Source organism: Apostichopus japonicus, chromosome 6 (assembly GCF_037975245.1).
Source record: "Apostichopus japonicus isolate 1M-3 chromosome 6, ASM3797524v1, whole genome shotgun sequence".
Classification (NCBI taxonomy): domain Eukaryota; kingdom Metazoa; phylum Echinodermata; class Holothuroidea; order Aspidochirotida; family Stichopodidae; genus Apostichopus; species Apostichopus japonicus.
Window position 1 is genome coordinate 4045131 of NC_092566.1, and position 27349 is coordinate 4072479.

General features: G+C 35.7%; 2 protein-coding genes across 5 annotated transcripts in view; both read right to left on the minus strand.

Annotated features, from left to right (window-relative positions):
• Nucleotides 1–4300, minus strand: part of LOC139968712 (broad substrate specificity ATP-binding cassette transporter ABCG2-like) — a 34529-nt gene extending 30229 nt beyond the window's left edge. The window contains exon 1 of one of the 2 annotated variants that reach the window (XM_071973018.1): nt 4163–4300. The gene's annotated coding sequence lies outside the window, so the exon portion shown is untranslated. Of the gene's footprint in view, nt 1–1726; nt 1867–4162 lie in introns of those variants that run through there. The other variant, XM_071973017.1, reaches the window with a different exon arrangement.
• On the minus strand, nt 1726–26034 carry LOC139968714 (broad substrate specificity ATP-binding cassette transporter ABCG2-like). Of its 3 annotated transcripts, none has more exons than XM_071973022.1 (17): nt 25472–26030; nt 24007–24161; nt 21786–21845; nt 19762–19876; nt 17658–17810; nt 16980–17137; nt 16215–16366; nt 15543–15638; nt 14735–14907; nt 14050–14115; nt 12994–13079; nt 12496–12585; nt 11602–11726; nt 9896–10050; nt 8984–9073; nt 7651–7718; nt 1726–5750 (listed from the first exon to the last, which is right to left on the minus strand). In XM_071973022.1, exons 1-17 carry the CDS (start codon nt 25529–25531, stop codon nt 5603–5605), a joined length of 1950 nt encoding a protein of 649 aa, XP_071829123.1. In that variant the 5' UTR covers nt 25532–26030; the 3' UTR covers nt 1726–5602. The 3 variants fall into 3 exon arrangements, 2 of the variants coding, with proteins under 2 accessions (XP_071829123.1, XP_071829124.1); XM_071973023.1 differs by having other exon boundaries at nt 5010–5750; nt 25517–26029; XR_011793529.1 differs by lacking the exons at nt 1726–5750; nt 9896–10050 and having other exon boundaries at nt 7671–7718; nt 25472–26034.
• Between the last annotated feature and the right edge of the window lie 1315 nt (nt 26035–27349).

Consider the following 27349-nt stretch of genomic DNA (forward strand, 5'->3'; position numbering starts at 1 on the left):
ATCCCGGTGGGATTAAAGATTATCACCCACTAATCTTTTTTTTTTAATTTACAATATTGACTCAATTAATTCTGAGGAAAAGAGGTAAATAGTAAAAAAAAAAAAAAGTATACTTCACAGTAACTATTACATTTCACAGATATATTTGTTTTTCCTTCCTTAAACACTCACACGTCTTGATATGGAATGATTATTGACATTTTAAATTAATAACTAAAATATTCAAGTTAAAAAAATTACAATATACAGAATTATTTTCAACATGCCCAGAAAGTGTTAAATTATTATGAAATCCACTGTATGATTATTAATTGGTGAATCAAACAAACAAAAAGTAAAATGAAACGAAGGGGGGAAAATAATCGTGTAGGATATTAAAATATTAACATGAAAACTGCAATATGTGTGGAATAAGTTATGTGGTACTATGTGACTGTGTGGTCTATCACATTGCAACAGTATCCATAAAGCTCTATATCATTTACAAACTGATGAAGTTCTGTAGGGGTGGGAGGAGAGGAGGGGGGGCATGAGGTGGGGTGGGAGGTAGGATTGGGGGGAATGACAGATCATTTTACCACTGACTGGTCCATCTTACTTGAAGCACACAATAATTATTTTTATGATTAATATATAAGTGGCAAGATTATAACTTTGAACCTTATTGAGTAAAATCACAAGAACAAAAATGGAACACTAATTAATGAACTAGGTTAATATAGAACAATGCCATAAATCACTACATATATATATATTTTTATATAAAAAAAAATGAAGAAAAACATCAAAACAATTGGAAGCTTTACATGAGAATTAATATTGTTGAGAAAGGAATTTAAAAAGTTTTATTGAAAGCAACAAAGAGAATGCCATGATATGGAAGATACCTAAATTACAAAAACTGAACACACTTAATATTAATTCATCACATTAAGCTACAAGTTTATTCAGTTTTATGTTTACATACAGCGACAAGACGATGGAAAGACTATATTCTTCAGTAAAGACCGCTTCATTAGTTTAAAAATAAATCAAGATATGTACTGTTTAATCGACTTGTGATGTTATTATAAATGACTTGTGACAAACATATCGCAACAAACTGATCAGGGCTGTCAATATATGTCAGGATTCACAAGATCATTGGGGAAATTGATCGCCTAATATATTTGGTCACAGTAAATATTTAATTAGCTAAAGTATGTACCACTAATTGGTATTTTAGAGAGAAAAATCTTACGATTAACAACGACACCAACACTTCTCACTTTTCTTTTGGTGCAAAAATTAGAAAAGGTTTATACATTTGTAGGAAGAGTATCTTTCTTCGCTATGATTTAATTGAAAAGCCACTTGATCATGTTTAAACAATGATTTCAATCTTTAACGAGCCACTATTTTAGACAAAACAACTCCTATACGGTTTTAAGTTCTCGATAAAATTAGCTGTCGTGTGACTGAATATTGCTATTTATATTTAAGACAAAAAAACGCTTAACAGAATTGAATACATTTCTTCACCTATTAACATTTCATTAAAAAAAAAAAAAAGAGCATAAAATTAAATTAATCATTCTTTACTCTTGTCTATCTCTTGTACCAAGTTAGTGCATTTTGAGAGTTGCTATGTGCAAGTTTGCACCTCCCTCTCCCCCCCTCTCTCCCCCCCCAAAAAATAGATATATTAATAATAAAGGCACAGTGTGCAATAATGGCACCAACTTACCTTCTAAATGAATCCAAGTAAATAGTCCTTGCTAAATCATATCCCTTTGCATTGATAATTTAAAAAAACAAATAATTACTGGTATAGTTTGAACTCTTGGCTAGCTACACAAAACATATATGGATGGTACTCATTAAACCATGTAGACTGCTAGTGTAGATATGACAGAAGACATCCAACACATACCGCATTGAGTAATGCCAAAAACAACAACAAAAAACCCTTTTTGTAGACTAAAGTTATCAGACCTTACTGAGAACAGCAACACACTCACCAATTGCATGTCATTATGGCAAGATTGTAAATGGTACAGGATTCTACAAAGGTCTTTCAACAAAGTCACAGACTAGACTCAAATATTCAAAGCAGTATGTTGCTCTAAATTGACCTAATATTTTATGACACAAATACAAAAAAAAAATGTTACCTTCTTTCATTCCAATCATATACACTCACTCATTGGGGTACATTTCCCAGACATGATTTTTTTCTCATGAGGATATCAATAAATAAATAAGTTATCCAGTAAGTCCACCAACATTTGTCAAAATACATAATATGTGATCCTTGAATGCTTTTAGTCTTTTCAATCGCTACCACAGACTTATAATAATGATGATTACTTCTGATCATGACCATAGCGGGCAACTATTAAACTCATTGTCTTAGTGTCTATTTAATTGTTTATTGCAATTCATCAATATCTATAAATACCTGGAAAACCCTTGATGGAAGGAGCTGCCAGTACCCTAACAATCTTATAACACCTCATACCTACAAAACCATGGAAACTATAACCCCTTCCACCCCCCCCTTCCTAGCCTCCGTTCCAATCCCTCTTCCTCTTCATTTCCTCCCCCTCTCCATCTTTAAGCCACCAATAATGATAATAAAAATTGATTGTAATAAAAAGAGAATGAAAATAATAACGAAAACAACAAGAAATCTTTGTTCTTAAAAGTCCTTCTCCTTTCTCGCTCACCTTTCTCCATCTCTCCTCCCCCCGCCCCCTGCCCACCTTTCTCCTCTCCTACCCCTCACTCTCTCCAGAACTAAACTGTTCTCTACATTCAGAACACTCCTTTATTATCTATATACCCTTCAGGTGTGCAAACTGCTTTAACCAGTCAATTACATCAAAGCACTCACAAAAGGGTAAAGAATGTTTGAGATGAAGAACTGTCAATAGGCACAACAATTGGCAATTCTCTCACTCACCCATCTCAATGGTAAAGATTTAACAAAAAGGATTTCAAGTGAGGGTCATGATTTGTAAATACAGGGATCAACACCAGAGGGAGTTTTGTTAACTTCACAAAGTTTTCTTCCCACAATGATGATGTCAGCTATAATATTATTTAATATTAACAGCATCTCAGTACTTCGGGATAATCTAACCTAGTAAGCAATGGTGTTGAGGGGGAGGGGAGGGGGGGGGGGTTAAGGCTCTCAGCAAAGCATGAAGGAGTGGTGAAAAAAAATGGGCATTTGACATTTTCTATTATGCAACTCAACTGGTAGACCTAGATAAAAAAAATTAGACTTGTGACAAATAGATTTAAACCATCCCATCACATCCCACCACCATCATTCCCCACCCCCACCATCCCCCCACCCCCACCTAAAGCCCCCCACATATTGGAAATCTCATAAATAATTGCTGCATCAATAAATAAATGGATGATAGTGACAATACAAGAGTTCTTCAGCGACGACCTTTGAACTTTTGTAAAAAACTGGAAAGAAAAAATTCTTTGAGGTATATCAAGTTTATAAATAAAATTTACTAGAATTATCCAAACTTTATTTACAAGAAATATTCTGATCGTTCAAGAAAAGTGTTTCTACACCTGTACACTGACTTTCATAGAACAATGTGATAAAGACAATAACAAATTAGCATGATAAAGAAAGATAAAGCTAGCCAGGGTGTTTACTGATTGCAGAATATTTGCACAAGCCTTTTGGAAAGAAGAAAGAAATGAAAGCACCATTTTTGTGTTTGGCTTCCAATGATATCAAACGTACCGAGTTTTAATACTGAAAATAAGATTGTTGATTTATCAAACTAAGAAATTCTCCCAGATTTCCCCATCAAATAAAGGGTAACGAATCTGTGTTAAATTAATTTGATCCACTCTTCAGCATTTCATTGCCCAGACAAATGTTTATGCTATGATTACTCACATGTATGATATATTTCATCAGAACTGGTAACGCTACAAAAGGCCCTGTTTTGGACCCTCACATGACGACAAACGTATTTTTCCTGAATAAGTCTAGCTCACCACCATTCAAACGTTATATCCACGACATTTAAGCAGATTTGGACAAACGCGAGTAGGATTGCTTACGTTTCCAGTCAATGACCTTTCGTGACCTCAAATCACCTTCAAATTTATAAAATATGATCACAAGTATGAAAACTTAACTCACCTAATCCCCTGACAAAATTTCAGCCAAATCGATTGAAAAATGGCAAAGTCATTCAAACACTGTGCCAAAAGTTAACAGAATTTCGTCAGCATGGCGTGATCGCTATAACAAGCTAAATATAACTGATGAATTCCAAGCCAAATTATATTTTGTTTACACAAAACTGTAAAGGTGACAAGAGACAAATTGCACAAAGATTTCAATGAACATACCAGCACTTGGTGGAGTGGGTGGGGGGGGGGGCTAAACCTTAAAAGGTTATACAACGAAATCACCAGACCCTAATGGAAGTTGATTTCATCGGTCCTTGAATTAAAATAAGGTAGAATTATATATCGAGGCAACAATAGGTTTTGTGGTCTTTATTCCTTTTTGAATAGCCCTTGATATACCTATTTCCACAGAAGTAATAATGGACAATGATGGGTTCACAATTGGCTTACTGCCTAACACAATATACTTCACGACACTTTAGAATACTGTTTGAAAACAGAAAAAATACAGAGACTCAGTACAAACACCTCAAACACCAATAATCCGATTGATTATTTCAAAGCAGTGACCTTACTCCTGTTTATAATTGCTTAGTCATTTTTGTTTCTATGATTATCATATTTCTTTTTTCATTTTAAGAAAGGAGTTAGGTTGGTGGAAGTCTTAGTTATATTCTTAGTCTTAGTTATATTCTTTTCAGAAAAAAATACAAAAGGGCAGAAATTTGCCTTTCTTATGACCAGTATCCTCAATCTTTATCTGTTAAGTTATTCTTTTAAAAAAAAAAATTACAAAAGGGCAGAAATTTGCCTTTTTATGACCAGTATACTCAAACTTTTGACTGAGGTGTTTCAACTGTCCATTGTCACGAACAAAGCAAAACTTTCCAGAAGAAAATGAGTCCAGTGAAGCACGTGAAAAATGCTACATTAAATAGTTAAAAATCTCGTAAATTTTACAACATCAACATTCCATTATAAAACTGCCATAATACAGCCTTAAGATGTTACAAGCAACCTGTTTGATTCATATCGACCGGCATTTATGATAATAATTTGTAAATTTGTAAATAATTTGTTCAATGAACAGGACTAACAATCACAAGAAGAGACCAAACTTGAAGCCAAAGATCAGCTACAAAGTATTGGACAAAAAATGTGTTATTGAAAAGAGAGAGAGAGAGAAAAAACAGACAAATTATGGATAAAAATTGAAAGGAAATGGTAAATTTTAATCATAATAAATGATAGATTTATAATCATGATAATAAATCATCATCAATTTTAATCATAATAAATATGTTAATCGTTAGTATTAACCATAAGACGAACAGGAACAGAAAGCCGAACGGTAAAATAGGAACGCTGCAGTAAAGTAAACCCAGTTGAAAGACATGCAGTTAGAATTTCAACTAAACATATCCGTCACCTCCAATTTTTGTCCTGTTTACTTCAATTTGGGCATTCTTCTCAGCTGTATATACGCTATCACCAGAAGACCGACTGTCATGCAAAATAAGGCCACTCCATTCTGCCAGAGACCCCAGACGGTGTAGTCTATGCCTTGGTTTTCCAGATAACTCGTACCAGAAGTGCTGGGAGGAGAAACAAATGAAGAGATTGCAGCTTGGTATGAGATTCGATTACCATAGAAACCATGTTCGTTTACATCAGGGTTGTCCAACCTTTTGCAGAGGAGGGCCACATAGAATGATAATGATGAAGGAGGGGGCCGCATGAACTCTACGCTCGATTTTTCGCGCGAAGCCCAAGGCAACAAAATAAGAGCACTGCACCCGGAACGCACTGATTTATTTTCCTTCCTGATAGAACAGATGAATAAAGTCCAGCCGCCCCCCCCCCTTCCCCTGAGAGAGTGTCACACAAACTGACCTGTATGCAGTTTTTTGGACCCAGAAGGTTCGAATGATTGATTATATAGCTTCAAATTGTTATCAATAAATCTGCTCACTAAATTTCGCACCGTAGAGCATCTCTGGCGGGCCGGACGCAACCCTGCGGCGGGCCGGACTGTGGCCCACGGGCCGTAGGTTGGACAACCCTGGTTTACATAAAAGAAGAACACATATCCCCCAACCATCGTCATTGGTCTAAACGATAGAGGTAATAACCTCATGACAACTTCCCCCAAAACACCTGAAGAAAAATCTGATTCCATTTGGGAGATGTCACAGATGATTTAGTGATTATTCGAAGACGAAAAAAGCTGAAGACTTGATCAAGAATAATTATGACATTATCAAGCTATACGTTCTTCACATTTCTTATGTTTTTCTTTTGATTTCTTAACAATTTTTAACAGCGATGTACCGGACATGGGTTTCGCTGAAATATAAATATTGAAGCTCTTAACATGACCAATGGTGGCATCAATTTCAATGTCAACACTGTTAACACTTTATCTTTGAAATATGCAAAAACAGAGAAATTTCAATTTTTTTTTTCTTCACAATGACTTCACACATTTACAACATGACAGCTCCCAGACAAGACTGTTAAACTAGAATATCTTCCAAAAATGGAGCAAATAATTTTCTTACCTGTTTGGGAGGTAGGAGGGAGGGGTGGGGTAGGAATTTGTTCCCCACAAAGATCTCTGTCATATAAGGTAAAGATGATGGTTGTGTTTACATCACCTTCAAAGCATATATCCTTCGAGTGTGACTGCTGATTCTACGAAACATAGCCACCATTACTCAGCAAAAGATTGTAATTGGACAAATAAAGACACCCATGCTTAAGATATTTTTTCAATGAGGGCTAGTGAGCAACAAATTAAATGATTCACAGAGACTTTTCTATTATCAAAGTCTAACGTGTGAAAATGCACAATGGAAAATTTTGAAAAAAATTCAGCTTTTCTCTTTGTGAATTGAAGTGAAACTTGACCAGTAAAGCTAAGTGAAAAGGTAAAATAATTGTAAAGGTGTCTTTAATAGTTTATCAGTTGAGAAATAATTTCATAATATTTACTAGATATTAACTTTGGTAAAATTGTTGAACAAGAAAAATAACAAGAAAGCTGTTTTAACTGTTACTCTAGAAGAATACTTGGATTGAACAACTTTTGACATATTGTTAGCAATTATTCTCTTTTTCATTTTATACTTAATACTTAGACATAACTTCAGAAAACTGACATTGTAATAGTTGAATGTCAGGATGAGACAGAAGTCAAGGACTACAGATATGCTATATATAGTGCTGTGTTTCTTCTTCGAGATTAACAGATCAACTGACAATCTGATTTTTTATCAAATCATTCTTACATCTAATCTCTGATTCAGCCTCTGAAGAAGATCCTGCTAGGATCGAAAACGTCAGGCCCTCTTACTTTTACACACTCTCTGATAATTCTAAGCATGGAAACTATGCTCACTTTTTCAGTTCTTTTGCTTTTTCGAAGAAAAAGATTGAAAAGTGACAGAAATATAGCTCAACAATATTTGAGGGATGACTCTGGGGGTGACTTACCAAGTGGTAGTGTTTAAAGGTGTTTTCCCACAAAATTCCATTCCTTTCAACTCATTAATTGCCAATGCCTGTAAAAAAAAAACAATACAATAATGTAGTAGTGTAATAGATTCCTTTACTTTTATTATGCAAATGAAATGCAAATTTAGAGTTCAGTGGCAAGCAGAGCTGGTCATTATGATTAAGCAATCATGCGTTTCTTTGTTACGGCATTCTCCTTTGCTTGTATAACAGCAGGGAGTCATTATGTATATAGATTCCTCTTATTCCTATATAGGTCTTGAGTTATATAGACCTTTATGTACCTCTGTTTTATTCCATAGCTGGATCACGTTTTGCCTCTTATGTTACAAACTTTACAAGATAAAGAAGTCCATATCAGTCTATGGAAACTATACATTGAGAGGTGCTACTATCTTTGCTATGTGTTTTTTATAACGTAGTTTAAGGTCATATACGGTGGTTTCAATGTCAAGACAAGGATTTATTTGTATCGTATCACTTACAGAGGCTAGAAAGAGCAATGTAGAAATAAACCGAGAAAGCAATTAAGTATTAATAGCAGTCTATATAAAGTATCCTTCAGTATATATATATATATATATATATATATATATATATATATATATATATATATATATATATATATATAGGAATAACAGAAAAACTGTTAAACAACTATGCTGCATTTAGAGAAAGGCTGGATCTCGAGTGAGATACAATAATTAAATTAGACAAGTGATTGGAAGTAAAACAGCCAATGTTTGGTTTTTGCAGAGCTTTCGATCAAAACTAGCTCTTCTTCAGTGCATGATCACCGAAAGTGATATATATATATATATATATATATATATATATATATATATATATATATAGAAACAGCAACTAGTCAATAGTAATAATAATAATTGTAAATAGGTTAGAAATGCATAATGAATTAATGTTCGATATTATTTGTGGACATTTTCTTAAAGCGGTAGGGAGGGGGAAGGTTTGCCCAATGTTTAATAGTATTTGAGAAAATTTTCTTATAAGCAAAGGGGTTGGGGTAGGGGGAAGGGTTGAGGAAAGAGGAAGGGAAAGATATATAATAATGACCCATTGTTCAATATTATTTCTGTACAGTTTCTTAAAGTAGATGGGGGTTTATGTGTGGAGGCTGAGTGGGGAGCAAAATGGACAAAGGATGATTTTTGCATACATCAGAAAGACCAAACTATTGGCATCCTACCACAAATCCACAAACCCTTTATTACCCTAACACTAATATACCTCTTCACTATGAACTATAACATTATTTAAATGTAGAGATCTATAACAGGACTGCACTTACATTTTGACTGTATCTGAAAATACTGAGGTATTGGAGCCATCGTAACCAAGATGGCAAGGATGCAATATTGACAAGAAGACCACTAAATATCTGAAAAAGACAGAAAAAAAAAACATGTTTATTTAACTAAAAAAACAATTAATCGTTAAATTCAAACCATATTTGCATACAATGTGTTTCCGAGTTAAAACTGGAGGGGCTGATGATAATAAAGATTGTTAATATTCTCCAAAGAAATTTGACAATTCAAGAGATATTTTTCAAAATTATACACAAGATTGTCCAATCATGTGACAATCAAATCTGTTGTAACGTAGATTATGTTTCTATAACCTCGACTGAGTGTACATGTTTTCACCGGGAGGTGAAGGTGAGAGGCAGAGTAAGGAGAAAAGGGTGGGTGTGGGGCGAGGGGGGGGGGTTGGGGGTGGGGGGTAGGGAGGTATCCTATTCTAGCCATAAATTTCTTTGCTCTTTTCCATTGTCTAACTAAACTCCCAGTCAGTTTTCTGTTATTACTTTTATATAATAAAAAATATAATTGATAGCTTAAATCTTTGGGCACAAAAACAAACATTTTAGCAGGAATGAGGGCTAAACACAACTTCAAAAATCACACTAAAAAGCATACACACAACCAAAAAATAGTACCAAACAGTAACATTGATCCCAATACCCAGAAATGTCACAAAATATATGGACAAACTGCAGGAATATTTATTTGATCTAATAGAGAGAGTTAATTTGCTGTTAATTTTTGCAAAACCACCATACATTGAGAACATCCTTCAGATCTTATGAATAATGGAGAAAAAAGAAAGAAAGTAAACACGTCATTGGAAAGTTGGAAATAAAAGCCAGCATACAGCCACAAATTTGAAATGAGAAAGTAGATATTAGATATAAACGCACCATCATTAATACGTAACACATTGCGATTAGAAGCGTTGCAATGCCTGCTATGCTGACCGTCGAGCTGATAGCAAAAGCAAGCGCTGTTGCCGTGTAAGTGGTTAGTAAGAGAGTGAGCGTATATATGAAGAAGGCACCTGCATCTGCCTTCAGGCCTGAAAAAAGTAAAGAAATATTAAAACAATACAGCAATATATATTCTTTTTTAGCTTAACTTTAGCAAAAAGAAAAGAACAAATGGAAATGACAGACCGACCTCATTACCTCATTTTAGATAATGTTAGAAAGAAATAGATGGAAATATAAAATCTCTTAATACAAAAAGAAGAAGCTATGGCATGTTACTAGAAACTATGCATTTTATGAACGAAATTATGCATTTTATGCCTTATTGGTTCTATATATTTAATTTTTAGGTTTTGTTACTATTTGTTTTGAGGTTTTACATTTGTAAAGCGCTTTGAGCAGCTTTGGCTGATTATGCGCTGTATAAATATTACTTATTATTATTATTACTGTGTTAATCAAAGTTCACACCGCAGGCCAAAAACAAAAGATTACACAAATAAAAAAGAAGAGTTATAGAGGGAGATATTTCATTTGATCAATTCCAATGAAACACAAAGAAAGGAAACAATAAAAAATGGTCAATGTTAAACAATGTATCATTCATCAGGTCAAACACAGATAAAAGAATGATGGTTTTCAGTAGCCAATTTATGAATGAAATACATTTGTATGTTTTGACAATGTTCCTCACATTCGTTTGAATTGCCAGACTGAACTGAAAATCTTTTGAACTTTGACCTGTGGTTGACCGCTTCAGTATATTCAACTTCCAATAATTTGTGAGAAAATGTTGCAACTTTGAGTACATATGAGGAGAAGTGATTGACTCATCAGTTAATTGCAAATAATTGTTTAATTATCAAGCCAAGACAGAAGAAAGAATAGAGATTCAGAATATAAATCAATAATTACTTTTTTCATAAAATTGATCATGTATAAAGCTCTCCTGTTAAATCAACAGTCTGCAAACTACGGGAAGCAACCTAAAACCAATTTCATAGGATGTTTTCTCCAATGTTTGAAACTTGATCTATAACAGTCTTCGATCAAGTCTTCTTAAAACAATCGATTGAATTGTTCTCTTTTTAAAACATTTAGTCCAAAATGCTATCTGAGAGGCGGGTCTGATGGGTTCTTACTTAGTCACATGTATTGAGGGGCTGGGTGGTTGGATGGATCCCTACTTATTCCACATGTATTAAGGGGCAGGGGGTCTGATGGGTACTTACTTAGTCCACATGTATTGAGGGGCGGGGGGTTTGAATGGGTCCTTACTTAGTCCACATGTATTGAGGGGCAGGGGGTTTGATGGGTCCTTACTTAGTCCACATGTATTGAGGTGCAGGGGCTTTGATGGGTCCTTACTTAGTCCACATGTATTGAGGGGCGGGGGGGTTTGATGGGTCCTTACTTAGTCCACATGTATTGAGGGGTGGGGTGGTTTGATGGGTCCTTACTTAGTCCAAATGTATTGAGGGGCGGGGGGTCTGATGGGTTCTTACTTAGTCCACATGTATTGAGGGGCGGGGTGGTTTGATGGGTCCTTACTTAGTCCACATGGAAGATCCTGGGTCGTGGACCTAAACCGTCTGCGGACTCCTGTCTCCAATTGAAGTCAAATCTGTATGAGATCTTACCTATCATCCAATACGTGATTGTGCAATAGAAGATGGAGGGTATGGTACGCATCGGAAGGAGATCACAGATAGACTTGGAGAAGAAATACGCAGAAACTCGATAAAATCCACTCGCTGACTCGTGGCTGTCAAGGAAAATTAGTAAATGGGATTAAGAAATGTTCTTCTTATCAGACTTATATCTTTTTCGTTTTCTTCCTTTTATCGCCTCTTCCTTTCATTCTCACTGCCCTTTTTTTTCTGGACAAATTTTGCTCTGTTCATCCTTCAATGGTCCAACTAAGGTGTCTGTCTGAGCATTTACTTTAACTGTGCCCTTATCTGGTTTTTGTTTCAGTTAAGATCTTCTAACTTCTATACAAGCAATGTTTCAAATGGTTTCTACATCTTCACCATGGCCACTCTATGACCACAAGAAACAACTTGTGACCAGTTTTAGCTAGACAGGTTTACTGATTCCTTGCTTCATTTTATATGAGAACATTTCATATAAATAATATTTCACACAATATTTTTTTTTTCATTGCTGACTTCAACTGACCAGCACGGTTTTTGCACAAATGTGGACCTACGTACGAAGTTTCAAATAGGCCTATTTGCAAAGTTTTTAGATGTTGACCTGTTAGCCTGAGATGACAATTGACCTCCACAGAGAACAATAGGGTTTCAAGTATATAAATTCAATCCAAGCCATTACTTTTACACTTATCATGTCCACAAGGTATTCAGACTTTGAGTGATATTAATGTCAAGTGACCTTTGACCTCAGACCTTGAATAAGCACGGCTTACAACACTTTTTGTATAGGTCCCTATCATGGTTTAATTTAAGTTTACTAGTGAGCCATACCCATGGGCTGATAAGAAAACAAATAAAAAAAAAACATGAACTTACACAAAAATGTTTCTCTCTCGTATAAATAGTTCGATGGCGCTCATGTTTCCAAAAACTTGCTGCATGATCAGGAAGAAAAAGGCACCAATTCTGAAAAATGGAATAAAAATTGTAAAAAAAAAGCAAAATCCACTTCTTGTCATTAGTTGGTTATTGGCATGGAAAGTTAAGACAAGTCCCATCAACTATTATGGCCTCAAAAATTCAGATGGGAAAAGCGAAAGATAATAAAACATTAGAAAGCAAATGAGATAAGTGGGAAGGTGATAAGGAAGGATTTTCTTTTGTCTTTGAAGAAGAATTAAACATTGCTTGATTTTACAGCAGTGATACAATTCGATAGCACAACTAGTCCACTTTAATTTCAAAATTAGGAAGACAATTGGGAAAAGTTCTGATTTGATTCATAGAGATATGTTAAAAATCAAAAGGTTTTCAGACTGAATGAAAAACAAAATGAAAATTGTTTCTGTACGACAAAGTACATTCCATTTTTACCTGTTCTGAATACCGTATTCAAGTGACTGGTCAAGCTGAAAGTAAATCATTCCCACGATGAGAGAGAAGAGGATAATGGTCGTAGTCTGTTTAGGGAAAGAAAAGAACAGAAGAATTATTACATTTACAACAACAACAAAAAACCATGAAAGAAACATTAACAATAGAAACAAAATTTTCATCACTTTAGCAGAGATGCCAACCTCTTGACACAAAAAAACAGACTGAATATCCTAAAAAATCAGATTTTGGAGAGAAAAATCAGATTTTCACGAAAACTTGACACTACTACTGGCCCGTTGGCCCCGGGCCAGTAAAATGTCAGAAAAATGTTATACTGGTAAGAACGGGCAAGTAAAATGTTTGCTTTTTCATTAACATTTAATGAGAAAATTCTAAAGCTGCCCATTCCACATATTTTAGGCCCATGTAGGCTTGTTGTTCAACGTGTTTGTCGGGGTTTGGGGGGTTACTTGTACATGTTCCTATATAATTCCACTTCCTTTTTAAAAGTTTTTTTTTTTTTTTTTTTTTTTTTTGAAAGATGAAAAATCATATTTTCAAGAGGCAATATCGTATTATCGTATTTCACTTGTTTTATAGTACTAAATACGACAAAATCGTATTGGTTGGCACCTCTGCTCAAGCCCTTAAAATGATGACTGACTATATTGACAATTCAACTGTTGTGGTATCTTTCATTGGCTTAACTGGAAGATTGTTCAAAGACAGAGAGGGATGGAGGGCTACAAAAAGTTTCCATGTGCAAATGGTGCGTTGCAACATTCAACTTAATATTTTTATTTGAATTAAACATAAACCAAATACTGTAGGCATTTTTCAGTTCACTTGGAGATTAACCTTACCACCACCCCCCCCCCCCCCCTCCTTCAGCCCTGTCTTAGGGACTGGCCTTTACCCTTGTGCAACTTTGTGTACTGATTTTCCAAAGCATCGAGATAGAAAAAAAACCTTTAAAATCTGGAATTTTGTCTCAAAAATTATTCTGTTAGAATGCAAACAATTGGTAAAAAAGTAGTCAAAGATTAACCTCACCTGTATCACTGTCAGGAAGGGATTCCTAATAATATTCTTAACAGCCCTCTTAGCCAATTCTGAAAGCTGAGGAACAAGAAACACACTTTATATTAATAGTTTATTTCAAATGTAGTCATAAACTAAGCCATCTTACAAGACAAGATTAAAATCATATTGAGGCTAACAGGGCAAATTTTTATTTGCATTTGGTTACCCCTCAGGCAACCCTGGTCTTATGTTTTGGTTGCCCAAACATCAACTTTGGCTGTCCCAAAAACTGAGGCAAAATGATAAAGGAGGACTATATGAGAGATGTGAAAGCTTGGTGAAAGAATACCAGCTTTGGGGGGGGGGGGCGGGTGGGGGGTGAGGCATTACAACTCCCCTTTGGGTGCATCATAGGCCTTCAATTATTATTGTATTATTTCAGTATCTTCAAAGTTATGGAGGGCGAAACCAGTTTATAATTTTATCTTTGTTGGGGGGTATTTAGTGACAAACAATCTGAACTGACATAAAAAACTAGTCTCTGGTTGTCTGCATAGAAAGTTGGACGTCTCGGACGATTGGTTGGCCGGTAAAAGTTTGTCCTGAGCTGGTCTTTTGAGCCATAAAATAGACAAAACTAGATACCACCATGAGGCCTAGGAAGACAGTATTCCCCAAGTCATGAACTTTGATAAAGATTTCTCGATATTCTTACCTGCTTGAGGAAAGAACTGGGATATGAGATGAGCTGTTGTTGAAAACCGACTTCTGCTCGAAGGTCCTGTGTTATTCTGGATGCTTCTTTCTTTAGTTCTGTAGCAAAGTCACTTTTAAGAAACTCACCTTCTAGATCTATGGAATCTCCTTTCCCACTGGGCTTGCCCATTTCTTTAAAAAAAATAATGTAAAACCAAAAAATCAATCAAATCAACATAAAATAAAGGGCAATATTATGAAAAGAAAAGCAACACTAGGACAAAAACACATTTATAAGTTTTAACCCAGACAAGAACAAAACAAGAAAAGAAAAAGAATTTAAAAAGGAAAGGAAAATGGAACTATTATTAAGAGCTAAAAATGGGCAAACTCAATAATTCTGTCCCCACCGCCCCCCCCCCCCCTCATCAAAGAAGAAAAGTAAGCAAAAGTATATATATCAAGATAAATTTTTTTTCACAATAAATGCCTTTTATAATTGAATTGTTTTTGGCTTATCATTTCTGTGTTCCAAAGAACCTTACATTACGTCTAGAATTGATAACCTCTCCTAACAGTGTTTCTATATAGCTGTATTTGTACTAACAGACTACCGTACAAATTGCTCAGTCTTGGGCATAGTGAGATTTTGGTTCCCTCTGGCCCTTTCCTATAACAGACGTTACCCTTCTGGCCATCCTAGGATATTATGAACCCCTGTGCTATGGCATAGAATAGGAGCAGTTACACATCATGTCACAGTGGATGTGCTGGTGGCTTCCAATTTGTAACAAAGATCCACCTCTAAATTTATACTGAGTACATACCCAGGTCAGGGTTCATTGCTGAGACGGCTGTCGAATCTCCGTTTATCACGTCCAGGAAAAAGTCTGGAGGATTGTTGTGTGGTTCACATATATATCCTGTTTAAGGATTTCACAAGAACCCCAAAAAAAGGGAGAAAATAGAATATAAAGAGGTAAATTGTCTACAAAGAGACCTGAAAAGTGAACCAAAATAAAGTAACTAGAAACAAAAATTCAGAGGAATATTTAATTTTGGACTACAAATGTAAGAAGAATATATTCTCAGCAAGTTGGTGTAATTTGTATGCAATTCCTACATTGCATTACCTATGACACAAATTTTTCTTCTCAATCCGTTCATTAATTTTTTTTTCTTGCGGTCAAATAAGCTTGACAAAAATTACATTTCCGTACTTTTTATAAAATTGAGTAAAGTCTGTTGCTTTAGAAACCAAGATCTACACCTTAAAAAACTTTCATGTCAGAGGTCAAGTCTAATTTGCATATCTGATTTGGGGCTGAAAGCTGTTAATGTATTCAGTTGCTCCACAGCACCCATATCCAATCACTGTCTGTAAAATGTGGAGCTGTGTTTGGGTAGGTGACATTTAAATGTCCTATTAAGACAGACTTAATGGATCAACTGATTTTCATGTCTCTTGTGATAACGAAAACGACGATATTTTTCTTTACCGATTGAAGTAAAATGATCCAATGCTTTGTCTGCCGGTCCATGGAAGACCGTGTTACCCAAGGAGAGGAGGTGTAACTTGTCAAAGAGGCGGTAGATTGTGAAACGCGGCTGATGGATGGAGAATATAATTGTCCTACCTCTTTTGGACAATCTTCAAGAAGGAAAAAGAAATAAAGAAGGAGAATTAAAGAAGGAAATTTGTAGGGTGAAAGGATATAAAAGCCATTCATGCATCACCTTTCCTGTCACTAAATATAACAGTGTTACCCAAGGAGAGGAGGTGCAACTTGTCAAAACAATTGGTAGATTGAGAATATACTGGAAGAAGGAAGCGTTCTCGTATTAAAAACGTAAGAAAATACGTCCAAATTCATCAAAATCATTCCCGTCCTATATAAAACTTGGGAAAATGGGAGTGGGGGGATTAGGGGATGCAGAAAAAATAGGGAGAGAGAGCAGTTACTTGAAACAAAACCAATGTCCAAAGTTGGAAAATATGCATCATTAATCTTCTTTGCACTAATGACATATTACTTCCCTGTAGAATGCTATGCTAACATATTGCCAGGCATATGCCATGATGTATCTCATACATGCCATGATCCTTGACTGTCTGCTACCCGTTGTGAATTTTAAAAGCATGTCCTGTCATTTCATGAAATAACTTGTCCCTCAGTGGGGGGGGGAGGGCAGGGGGTTTCCAAGACTTGGATGCACGATGATATAAAACACTGTCAAAGAGATTTTTCTTGATTCCAACTGACCTGGCCAGAAGGTGCATAACTGCATTAGCTGTACTAGCATCTAAACCGGTGGTTGGTTCATCCAGAAACAGGACGGTGGGTTTGATAATCAATTCCATTCCGATATTTGTCCTCTTCCTCTCTCCGCCGGAGACACCTCTGATGAACTCCGTTCCAACCTATAAATTTATTCATAAATGGAAATTAAATGAATATTGAATATTGAAAAAGAAACCATGTTGATTTTTTCTACATATAGTACTTTCAAAAAAATGAAAAATGAAAAAAATGAGTAGGAAACAAGAAACAGAAATATCAATACAAGGAACAGAGCAAGGATGAACTAAGATCAATAAAAAAACTGTGTCCTTTAAGGAAAATGATGAAATGTAGGATCATGCTTCTAACCTGATGCCCTTACCATCTTATGCCACAACTTGTGAGGGCGTTGTGGTCAAGTGGTTAAGGCAGTGGACTTGTGATCTAAGGATTAAAGGTTCGAGTCCTGGCCAGATCACTGCGTTGTGTCATTGGGCAAGGCGCTTTATCTCCACTGTAAACTGTAAACCTAAATTTCAAAATAAAAAAACTCCAATCCCTATCTTCTTCTTTCACCCTAAAACATTTACCACCCACTGTAACCCTACCCTCCATCATTCACCCTTCTTTTCACATTCTGTACCCTAACTTTCCAATTACCTTTGTATCTGCGCAATGAGTCAGTCCGAGCTCATTAATGACGTCTTCAACTCTTTCCTTTCTCTCTGCCTTAGAGACATTCTTTGGAAGACGGAGAGCAGCTGAAAATTCTAAATTTTCTCTGACTGTCAATGTTCCCATGACAACATCATCCTGGATAAAAAAAAACAAAAGAAGACAACAGAAAGAAGTATTAAACCTTTCCATACATAATATAATATATATCCAAAGCATTAGCAAAAGATGAAATAAAACATAAATAAAAAAATGTCAAGAAGAAATTTGACGGATAGGTCTGATACAAGCAAATGACCAGGGCCATTCATAGTCTAATCTTACAAAGCAGCTTATAGTAGCCTGCCATTGGAAAACATAGACATATTTCATTGCTTGCACTGGTTTTTCAAAAGTATCGTTGTATATTTTTAAACCTATACGTACATAATATAATCTATATCCAAAGCATTAGCAAAACATGAAATAAACAAAAATAAAAAATGTAAAGAAGAAATTTGACGGATAGGTCTGATACAAAAAAATGACCAGGGCCATTCATAATGATTTTTCAAAACATTTTTTAGTACTCTGGAAAACCCTGTTACTTTTTAGGAATATGAATACTTATAACTAGGTCTAGAACCCTCACGCTGATTGCAACTGGCTACGTTTGCAAATAATATTATGAGACTGCAGATGCTCTCTTATGAAATGCTGGGTTTGACCATAACCAAGTGGCATAGAAACCAAGGGGATGGGGGTTGGGTGGGGGGGGGGGAAGGGGAGGACAACAGGGTCTTCAACAACCTTGTAATAACTTAAATAAAACAATTTGTGCTCCAATACTGCTATGAGAGAACAAAAAAGATCTGAATATGCAGCTTGTGGGGGATTTGCCCCTGGACCCCTACCAAGTTCTCTGCTTGTGTTTGATGGTCCAATGCACCCCACTCAATAACAAGATCCCCCTCCCCCCCCCTCCTACAGCCACAAAGATCCTCCTATCACCTCTGCTACCAGCCCTACTTCCACCATTGTTAAATAACCAACTTACAGACAGTAAAAGTATAAACTGATAAAGCACTGTGGCCTAAGCTTCACATAAAATTAACCAATAGCATGGCATTCGTTATGTGCGCATATTACAGAGGATCTTGCCTCTCGGTGGCCTCAATTCTGCTTCAGAAATCAATTTAGAATGTTGACACAGATTGTTGGTTCTACTATTGCATTACTGTTCATAAAACACCGAAAAAAATCAATACCAAAACTATGATAAGTCTACCCAATGTAATACAAACGAGAGACATTTTCGAGGCCTGATTAGACAGTAAATATATTTTAGTCTACTAGAATTCTGGTAGATTGTATTATCTGGTGTCTGCCTTGGAATGTATTCTATGGCTGTTATATCTGTATATTGAATAATCCTGGTAAGGTCTACCACACAGTGATCTGAGCTATGTACAATGTTGCATACAGTAAAATATTCTGTTTTCAGTGAAGTGGGATTATAAACAGCGACGACTCTACCTTTAAAGACCTTTAATATTACAATACATTTTGAACACTTTTTATCTATCTCGTAGCTACCTTCCAAACTAAAGCTTAATTAAATAACATAAAAGATAGGCAATAACAGACTGTTTTTCATATTTTTTAACAAGAAATATTACAGCTGTTTTTTGCACTTGGCTGTAACTTTATGATATCCCAACCAAGTGTTGTAATATTCACAAATAATTGGAAACCATTCAATCAAACATTTTTGAAGTCTGGCTTTCATTTCTCCGACGAGCTTTCTATCCACAACAGAAAGAAAATTTGCCGCATATCTAATTTCATTGTTTTTAAACTCTCTTTCAAGCCTCTGCCTAATTTGATCAATTCCTGGTGTAAGTCTTGATGGTCAAACTTAACAGACTGAATTGACAGGCACCTCATTTTCCCTTTAACAGTCGAGAATGACTGCACAAAAGATTGTGGTTACTTCCGACTAAAACCGCAGATCTAAGTGAAGATGTGGGTATACGTAGGATGTAACTGCATGCTAACGTCTCTAAGTTAAATATTGTACTATAAAGTCATCATATATCTTAGTTTATACCTGCACAACGTAACCTGAAACCAATTTAAAATTTTTGGGTTGTGGTTTGCCATCAATCAGGACCACTCCAGAAAGACCATATGGTTCTTTTCTTGCAGCAAGAACATCCAGCAACCTGTAAGAAAAAAAAATCAGGTACATAAGAACAATGACAAAAAATTGTAACCTTTAGGTCACTGGTTAGAACTCTGTAATTAGCTAAAAGAGTTATTTGTTCCCTGTTAGAAATAAAAAGGTGATTTAAATTTTAAAGGATTACTAGGTGGAGGCACATCTCATCAAAAAGTTTCTTTTCAAGATGTTAATTTTGCTTTAATGTTTGGTGAACTTGTTATTAAGGTATCTGGCAACAGATGGGTGCATAAACATTATCATGGAACTTGGATGGCTAATATATAGACCTACTATTCTTTCAAAATAATGTTTGCAATTCAGAGTACATCAAATAGCTGAGCAAAGAGTTCAAAATTTCAGGGAAAAATCAACAACAAAATTATACAAGAAATGAAAAGAGTTGCAGAAAAATACCTCCCAAAACTGAAAGTTTTTAGTAATTCCTTCAGTGCCCATTTAAATTTGTTTCATACTATAACTGTGATACTCCTAATTAGCTGAGCTTGACATTTTAAACAAAATCGAAAGCCAACTTAATATTACAATGATTGTGAAAGATAGTGCTTCAACTTAGCAATTTTTCTTCTCACGCAAAACCCATAATAGGGTATATATAGCACAATGACTTTGAAATATCACTAAGAGAAAAAAGTCTATTGGCATTAATATTTACCAACTGTACACTTTTGCACTCTATAGATAACAATTCAACCTCAAAGCTGATGTAATACAAAGCAACCTACAGTAGGCGGGCATGGAGTACTAGCTGAATCAATACAGAGACACATTACGAAAGGATCGAAGATAAAATCAACAAATAAAACGGACAGACTGTTACTCGTGGTTATAAAACACTTATAAAAAAGGGGTTATGAAACTTGCAATCAAGGTGACGTGTGCAACAACGATACTTTATGTACTGTGATCGATCAATTAGTAAAGTACTTCCACCTTATTAATTTAACCACAGAAGTGATTCAGTATTTTATCTACATGCTGCATGTTAGTCAATCAATAAGTCAATCATTCTTCAATCACACAGTAATCAATCAATGTTTTTCAAACCAAATTACATTGTTGGAGAATAATGGTTATGAACATATTTAGTCAAATCACAAATGAATGTGTTGATATATATTGGGCAAAGTTCCTTGTGACCTGCATGAGCCCTGAATGCTCTTCATTCTGTCTACACATTTGTTGTTGTTATATTCCACACATTGGAAATACCCCCTTCCCCTTCACAATTCCCTTCTATTTTTCACCCTCACCCTTCATCCTTCTCTACCACCCTTCTTTCTTCTCCTCCGACCATCTCCTTCATCCTTCTCCTCCACCCTTCATCTCCTCCACCCTTAATCCTTCTGCTCCCTTCATCCTTCTCCTCCACCCTTCATCCTTCTCCTCCGACCTTCTCCTTTCTCCTCCACCCTTCTTCTCCACCCTTCATCCTTCATCCATCTCCTCCACCCTTAATCCTTCTCCTTCTCCTCCCTTCTTCCTTCTCCTCCACCCTTTTCCTTCACACCACTCCTCTACCCTTCATCATCCTCCTCCCTTAATCCTTCTCCTGCACCCTTCATCCTGCTCCACCCTTCATCCTTCTCCAACCTTCCCCTGATTTAATTTTATTTAACTCTGACTTGTGTGACTTGGATTTAAAAAGACAAATCAATATAATCCACTGTAAAACATTTTCACACAATTTTCGTTTTTCCCATTTTCACTTTTAAGATTAACTCAGTGGTCTTGAAATTGAATATAAACTTTTGTCCAAAACATTAACAAAATCAAAGAAGCCAAATCTATTACTGAGGATGTTGATGGAGAAAGCAATTATTTTTAGATGTACTTTAAAGCACTCAGTCTTTACTTTCTCATATTAATTCAGATATTGAAATGATACTTACGAAGTTTTTCCACTACCGGTCGGACCTAAGATGGCGTTCATTCCGGCACAAAACACACCACTGGGAAGAGACAGAATGGCAAGAACCTTAATGTCAAAGTCTACCCAAAATATCTAAGCAAATATGATTTTTAATTACATGTTTTCTTCATTTTATTTGGCACTTGAAATATAATTTGGACAGAATTTTAGTCTCCATATATCGTAGTAAATCAAAAAGACTAATTTAAATGTTAAAAGGGTTTCTGTAGGTATTCCAGTTTTCTATATACTCAGCTGTAAAATATATTAAATCTCTGCAATGCTCCTTTAATAGTCAATAAGAAAAAGTATTGGTGATGATCAATGTCATCCCCTCACTGTAGGCCTAACAATTAGTCTTAATCTATTGTTTTACAAATTCTAATAACTCAACCAAAACATGTTCTTTTAATTTTATATGAAGAACAGAGCACCATTCATTGGGTGCCATTCAGCACCAATTGTCCTTGATAAATTTATAACACCTGTGTAAACATGTAAAAGTATTTGAAGCCAGAAAAATGTTGTGTCTCCTTATTGAGCATTGCATTGCATCTGAGAAACTGACCTTATGACTGACCTCAGTGTTAGACTAAGTTGTCCAGCCACATTAATTGATGAGCCTCAGATGTTTAAAGGGTCATTACTCAAACATTGAGAGTGGTAGAGAAATAAAACTCGACAGAGATTTGTAAACAGTCTATGACATCATTTAAAGACCAATTTTGTTTCTTAAGTCACCCTTCAAACTACTACCTTACCAATCAAAATATATGATGGCTTGTGGTCAAAAACAAACTTGTTGCCAAACTGAAGCATGTATAAAAGACAGAAGTCAGACAGTCATAAGGCAGAGGAAGTTGCCAAATATACCATCTGACATTTAATCAGTGGTTAAAAATATGTAACCTGGCTGAAGTATTTCATGAAGGTCAACTCCCCTTCAAAATGAAGATCGGTGTATGGAGGGGAAATGATCTAACACTGAAAGGATATATGACAGCAAGGAATGGGGGGTGGGGGAGGCACTTGTGTAATTTGAAGAAAAAATATCCTTATTTTCTAACAGAAAAAAACTATGTCAGACGATTTATTTTTTCTAGCAACTTTTCCAACTTGCCTCAGTTTTCAGGTAATATTCCACACAGAGGATAAATTATTGATTCAGTAATCAAAGAATTATGCCACAAAGTGTAAATATCGGAGGATATCTCCATGTTGTAGTAGTTAATAGATGCATTATAGATGCAGAAGTTAGGATAATCCAGAATAGCTTGATTTCATTTACCAATTCCATAAAACTGTTTCAGGCTACATTGGTTCTAATAGCATATTTATTGAAATTATCGTTCGAATTTGCAATCTAATTTACATAATTCACAGCCAAAGCTCACCTCTGGGAATAATTTACTCCCTTTTCACCACTGCATCTTCTGCCAATGGATGTCAATATTATTGGGGTCATCAAACCAAAATATTTTCAAGCCATCAATTTGTTGTGATATTTTTTTTTAGTTTAGAAAACAATTTTTGTAAAGTTTTTAAAAATCTGTCAACATTTACAAATACTGTGTTCTCTTTGCCTTAACGAGGCATGAAAGGAACACTTAATTAAGGATCAGCCATATGATTATAATTGTTCTTTTGTTTTGGTTTTTTTTGTTACATTGAAAAGTACCCAACTATCTGTGAATATTACTGGGCAAAGTTTTAAGGGTTTTGTCTGGTCGTTCCCAGACAACCGGGCCTTACATTTTCGTTGTCCAAACAGCAAATTTGGAATTCCGCAAAAATGTAGCAAAGTTACATGACCAATATGTATGTATACTGTAGGAAAGATGTGTAGGTTTGGTCGTCTGAACGGATTGTGGTCATCTAGTACATGACCAGAATGTTATTCAAACTTTGCCCTGATATTACATGGTTTGTTGAGAATGACAAATACCTTACAACCCAACTCCACATGCAGTGTTAAAGAAGAATGATAGGCCTATAAACTGTACCTAACCAAATGAGATCTCAGGACATTGGATCCTTGCTTTGATTTACAATATATTTTCAAACTTATTCAGTTCTATTTAAAGGTTATCAAGAACGCCCAGCTCCCAAATTTAAACGTTGTTGTTTTCTGTAAAATCCTTTAAGTTATATTTTATTCATGACTGGTTTATATTTAAAATTTATCACATCTAGATACGAACCTGATATCATTCAGTATAGTTTTCATCCCCCATTTACCCTCAATTTTAGCCTTCACCTGGTAACGGATTTCGTGACAAGATACGATGGTACCTGGACCCCCAGTCTCCGCCATTGAAAAACTTCCGTTTCCATGTTGAGAGTTTTCGCCCGTCTTCTGAAGAATTGGAGATGATTTAAATAAATTTGAATTTGATAATCTGCACTTAAATGTATTGAATTTTTTACATCAAAATTTGCTGTAAACATTCAGTGGCTTGGGACAGGCTTTAAGAACAATAACTGAATGCAATTGATGACATTTTACTTGAATTGACAAGCATTTTATAACCTGCCACAAGTTTGAGATTGTGCAAGGGGGAGGGGGAAGGGGAGAGGGAGGAGCTAGGGGTCAGACCAATGTCCATTGTTCAGAGGTGCTGCAATTTGTCACCTGTTGTAGCATCTGTGAAAATCGTTGCTCTGTAATAAATATACCGACCAATGCCCACCTTAACCTCCCCCTCCCTGGGGTCAACATTGAGTCCAATACTTGTGTGAAATGTGGACCAATGGTCTGTTGATTCACTGTGGCAGAATATTAAACAAAGTCCCTGTACCTGCAACAGCATCTGTTAAGTATAAACTTTGTTTTGTGAACTCAAGAAATGCCAACTGATTCACTTGAAATCTTATTGTAAGCGAGGCCGATGTTACATTATCATTCAACAGGTCATGATAGATGAAATGCACACAATACTGATGAAAGTTCGGAAGTCTTTACTTCTAGAATAGTAATTGAGATAAGTTTGACTGCAATGTTGGTGTATATATTAAGCAAGGCTACATAGTACTTCATTCCTGAGTTACATTTCATTAAAATTAAAATTATCAGTCCGAAAATGGGCTAGGACTTTTTGTCTTGACAGTCATAATGTTTATGTAGCTTGTACGATTCAATATCCTGGACTCAACATAAATACAATGTACCAGTTTCATGTGGCTGGGACCCTGTTTAATATAAGAACTTCTAGTTTGAAAATACTGTACCTTTTTGTTGAATACTCTTTTCTTCTTAGCAAATTCATAGCAAATATCAGGCTAAAACTAATAAAAGGCTATGGCATGAAAATGTTTATATACAGTAGCCTACACTTTCCTATGAAAAAGGCCAACACAATTTTGTATCCGTTAATTCATGTAGCATTTTGTACAATTTAGTCCAAACTTTGTCTTCTTCGGCAGGTATAACTACAATTAACACTGGCTTAGCCTACGACAACATCGGTGTGTTACTACGATGAACTACTGACTTAGCTTATAACTTAGAGACCTATGAATATGATTACGATCATGTAGGGTATCCTATTTTTTAGGCATTGTACCATAGCTAAGTTAAGTTAGGCTAATCCTAACGTATTGCTCTATTTACGTTAATTATTTTATTAATATCAAAACAGAAGGCATAATAAATAAAACTTAGCCTACCCTGAAAGTCCCATAGGAAGTACCTTCGGTATGTTGATCACTTACCATGATGTTTAACATGAACTGGCATAGACGAAATGACACAAAATCTCGGCGGGGAGGTTGCAGACGACTTCAGCTCCTTTCAACACGAATGTAATGTAAACAATGAATGTGAACTACGTACTCTAACTAATATGATATCTGAACCCTTTGTTGATAATGATTGTTTTGATAAGTGAAACCGATGAGCCGGTACGCAGTCCAAAGTTAGACGGCAACTGTGACGTACAGATCATTTATTTCTCTAAGAGAAAATCTGAGCCAACTGCTGCAGACGTTAACCGATTATACGCACTGACTTAATCATTGGTTTACTCCAGGTTAACAACTGTATATGCACTATCCTGTCTAATCGCGAGACGTCTGTTGGTAGATTTATTTGTACTTATTTTCACCAGCAGGTTGATATATAGTCATTAGTTTTTGGTAAAGGACGGTCTTATGTAAGTTACAACTGACCTTTGTGATCTGTTTAAAGTCCATGTGACGTCTATTGTATAAGCGGTACCAGGAAGGACACGGAGCAAAATGAAAGAAACATCAACAAACTCATAATTGTTATAGGCCAAAGGGCTAGTTGCACTTTATCTTACAATGTGACATGTATCATGTGATGTTTACTGAAACAATTGTCACCTATGAAAATTTAGTCTTATTACAACTGGCCTATGCAATATGACAACTTTTGTACCACAGTGAAAATCTTTGATCAAAGATTCTAGCTATAGTAGATCCAGCTGTTGGATAATGATCAAATAATAAAGTTGAGGTCCCGGGCCAAACGCAATAGCTAGTCACGGACGGGACATTTTATAGTATCCATTAACGGTTATATGGAATGCCAAAAGGCCGAAATGCTGTTCTGCAATATCGGATGTTGGTACATCCTCTTGCATACTATAGGCATTATATCTTTCCAATTCAGAGAAGTGAAAATGCAACTTGCCGTACGAAAGCGTACCCATGCAATCAGTATAATGAGCTGTTGCCGGGAGTTAGTAGAGAATTAAGCAACTACATCAACTAGCTGAACATTGGTCAAGAACACTGAGATATTATACAATATGGCGAATGATACTGCATGCCCACTGCCAAAAATGCTGTCATGCAAAATCGACTTGCTACATGAGCAGATATGATACCGCTTCTATATGCAAAAAATTTAAAAAATTTAAAAAAAAAAAAAATTAACACCTAAATTGCGAAATTCAGCAGATGGATGTCCGCCTCAAAATTCGGCCAGGAACCAGATTTCTCTTGAACTATTTAAAAATCGCTGATGTGATGTGCGGATCGAGTTCCGTGAAGTTGGTACTTCTGTGTTGTTGTTTTTTTTTGGGGGGGGGGGGGAGGGTTTGCTTCTGTTCTTCGCTTGGTTTCGAGAAAAAAACTTTAATTGTTCGTCATGGCTGCACTGCAGTGCTGTTGAATGGGGTGAATTGGCCTACCTCAGTATTTGAGAAAGTGCTCAGATATGCTGGGATGTACACTCTCGTACGTCTGCTCACGTGGAGTTACGGTGACTTTCTGAAAGCATTACTTAAGGCAGCGAGACTGAGATACACCCAAAGCTTTATATATCGTGGATTAGATTAATATTGCATACTACTGACTGAAAACACGATTAATTGCAAAAATCATATTGACGAAATACCCGAGATATCGACATATTTCACAAGACCGGTCTTTCAATTGCGGCAAAACCTCGGTATCGTACGGCACAGTATGTATACTGGCCTATAATAGCAACTAAACTTACGAAATATGACCAGACTTTGGCAGTTTTTTAACCATAATTTACTTTATATTGAAGAATTGCTACCCAAAATGAGTTAA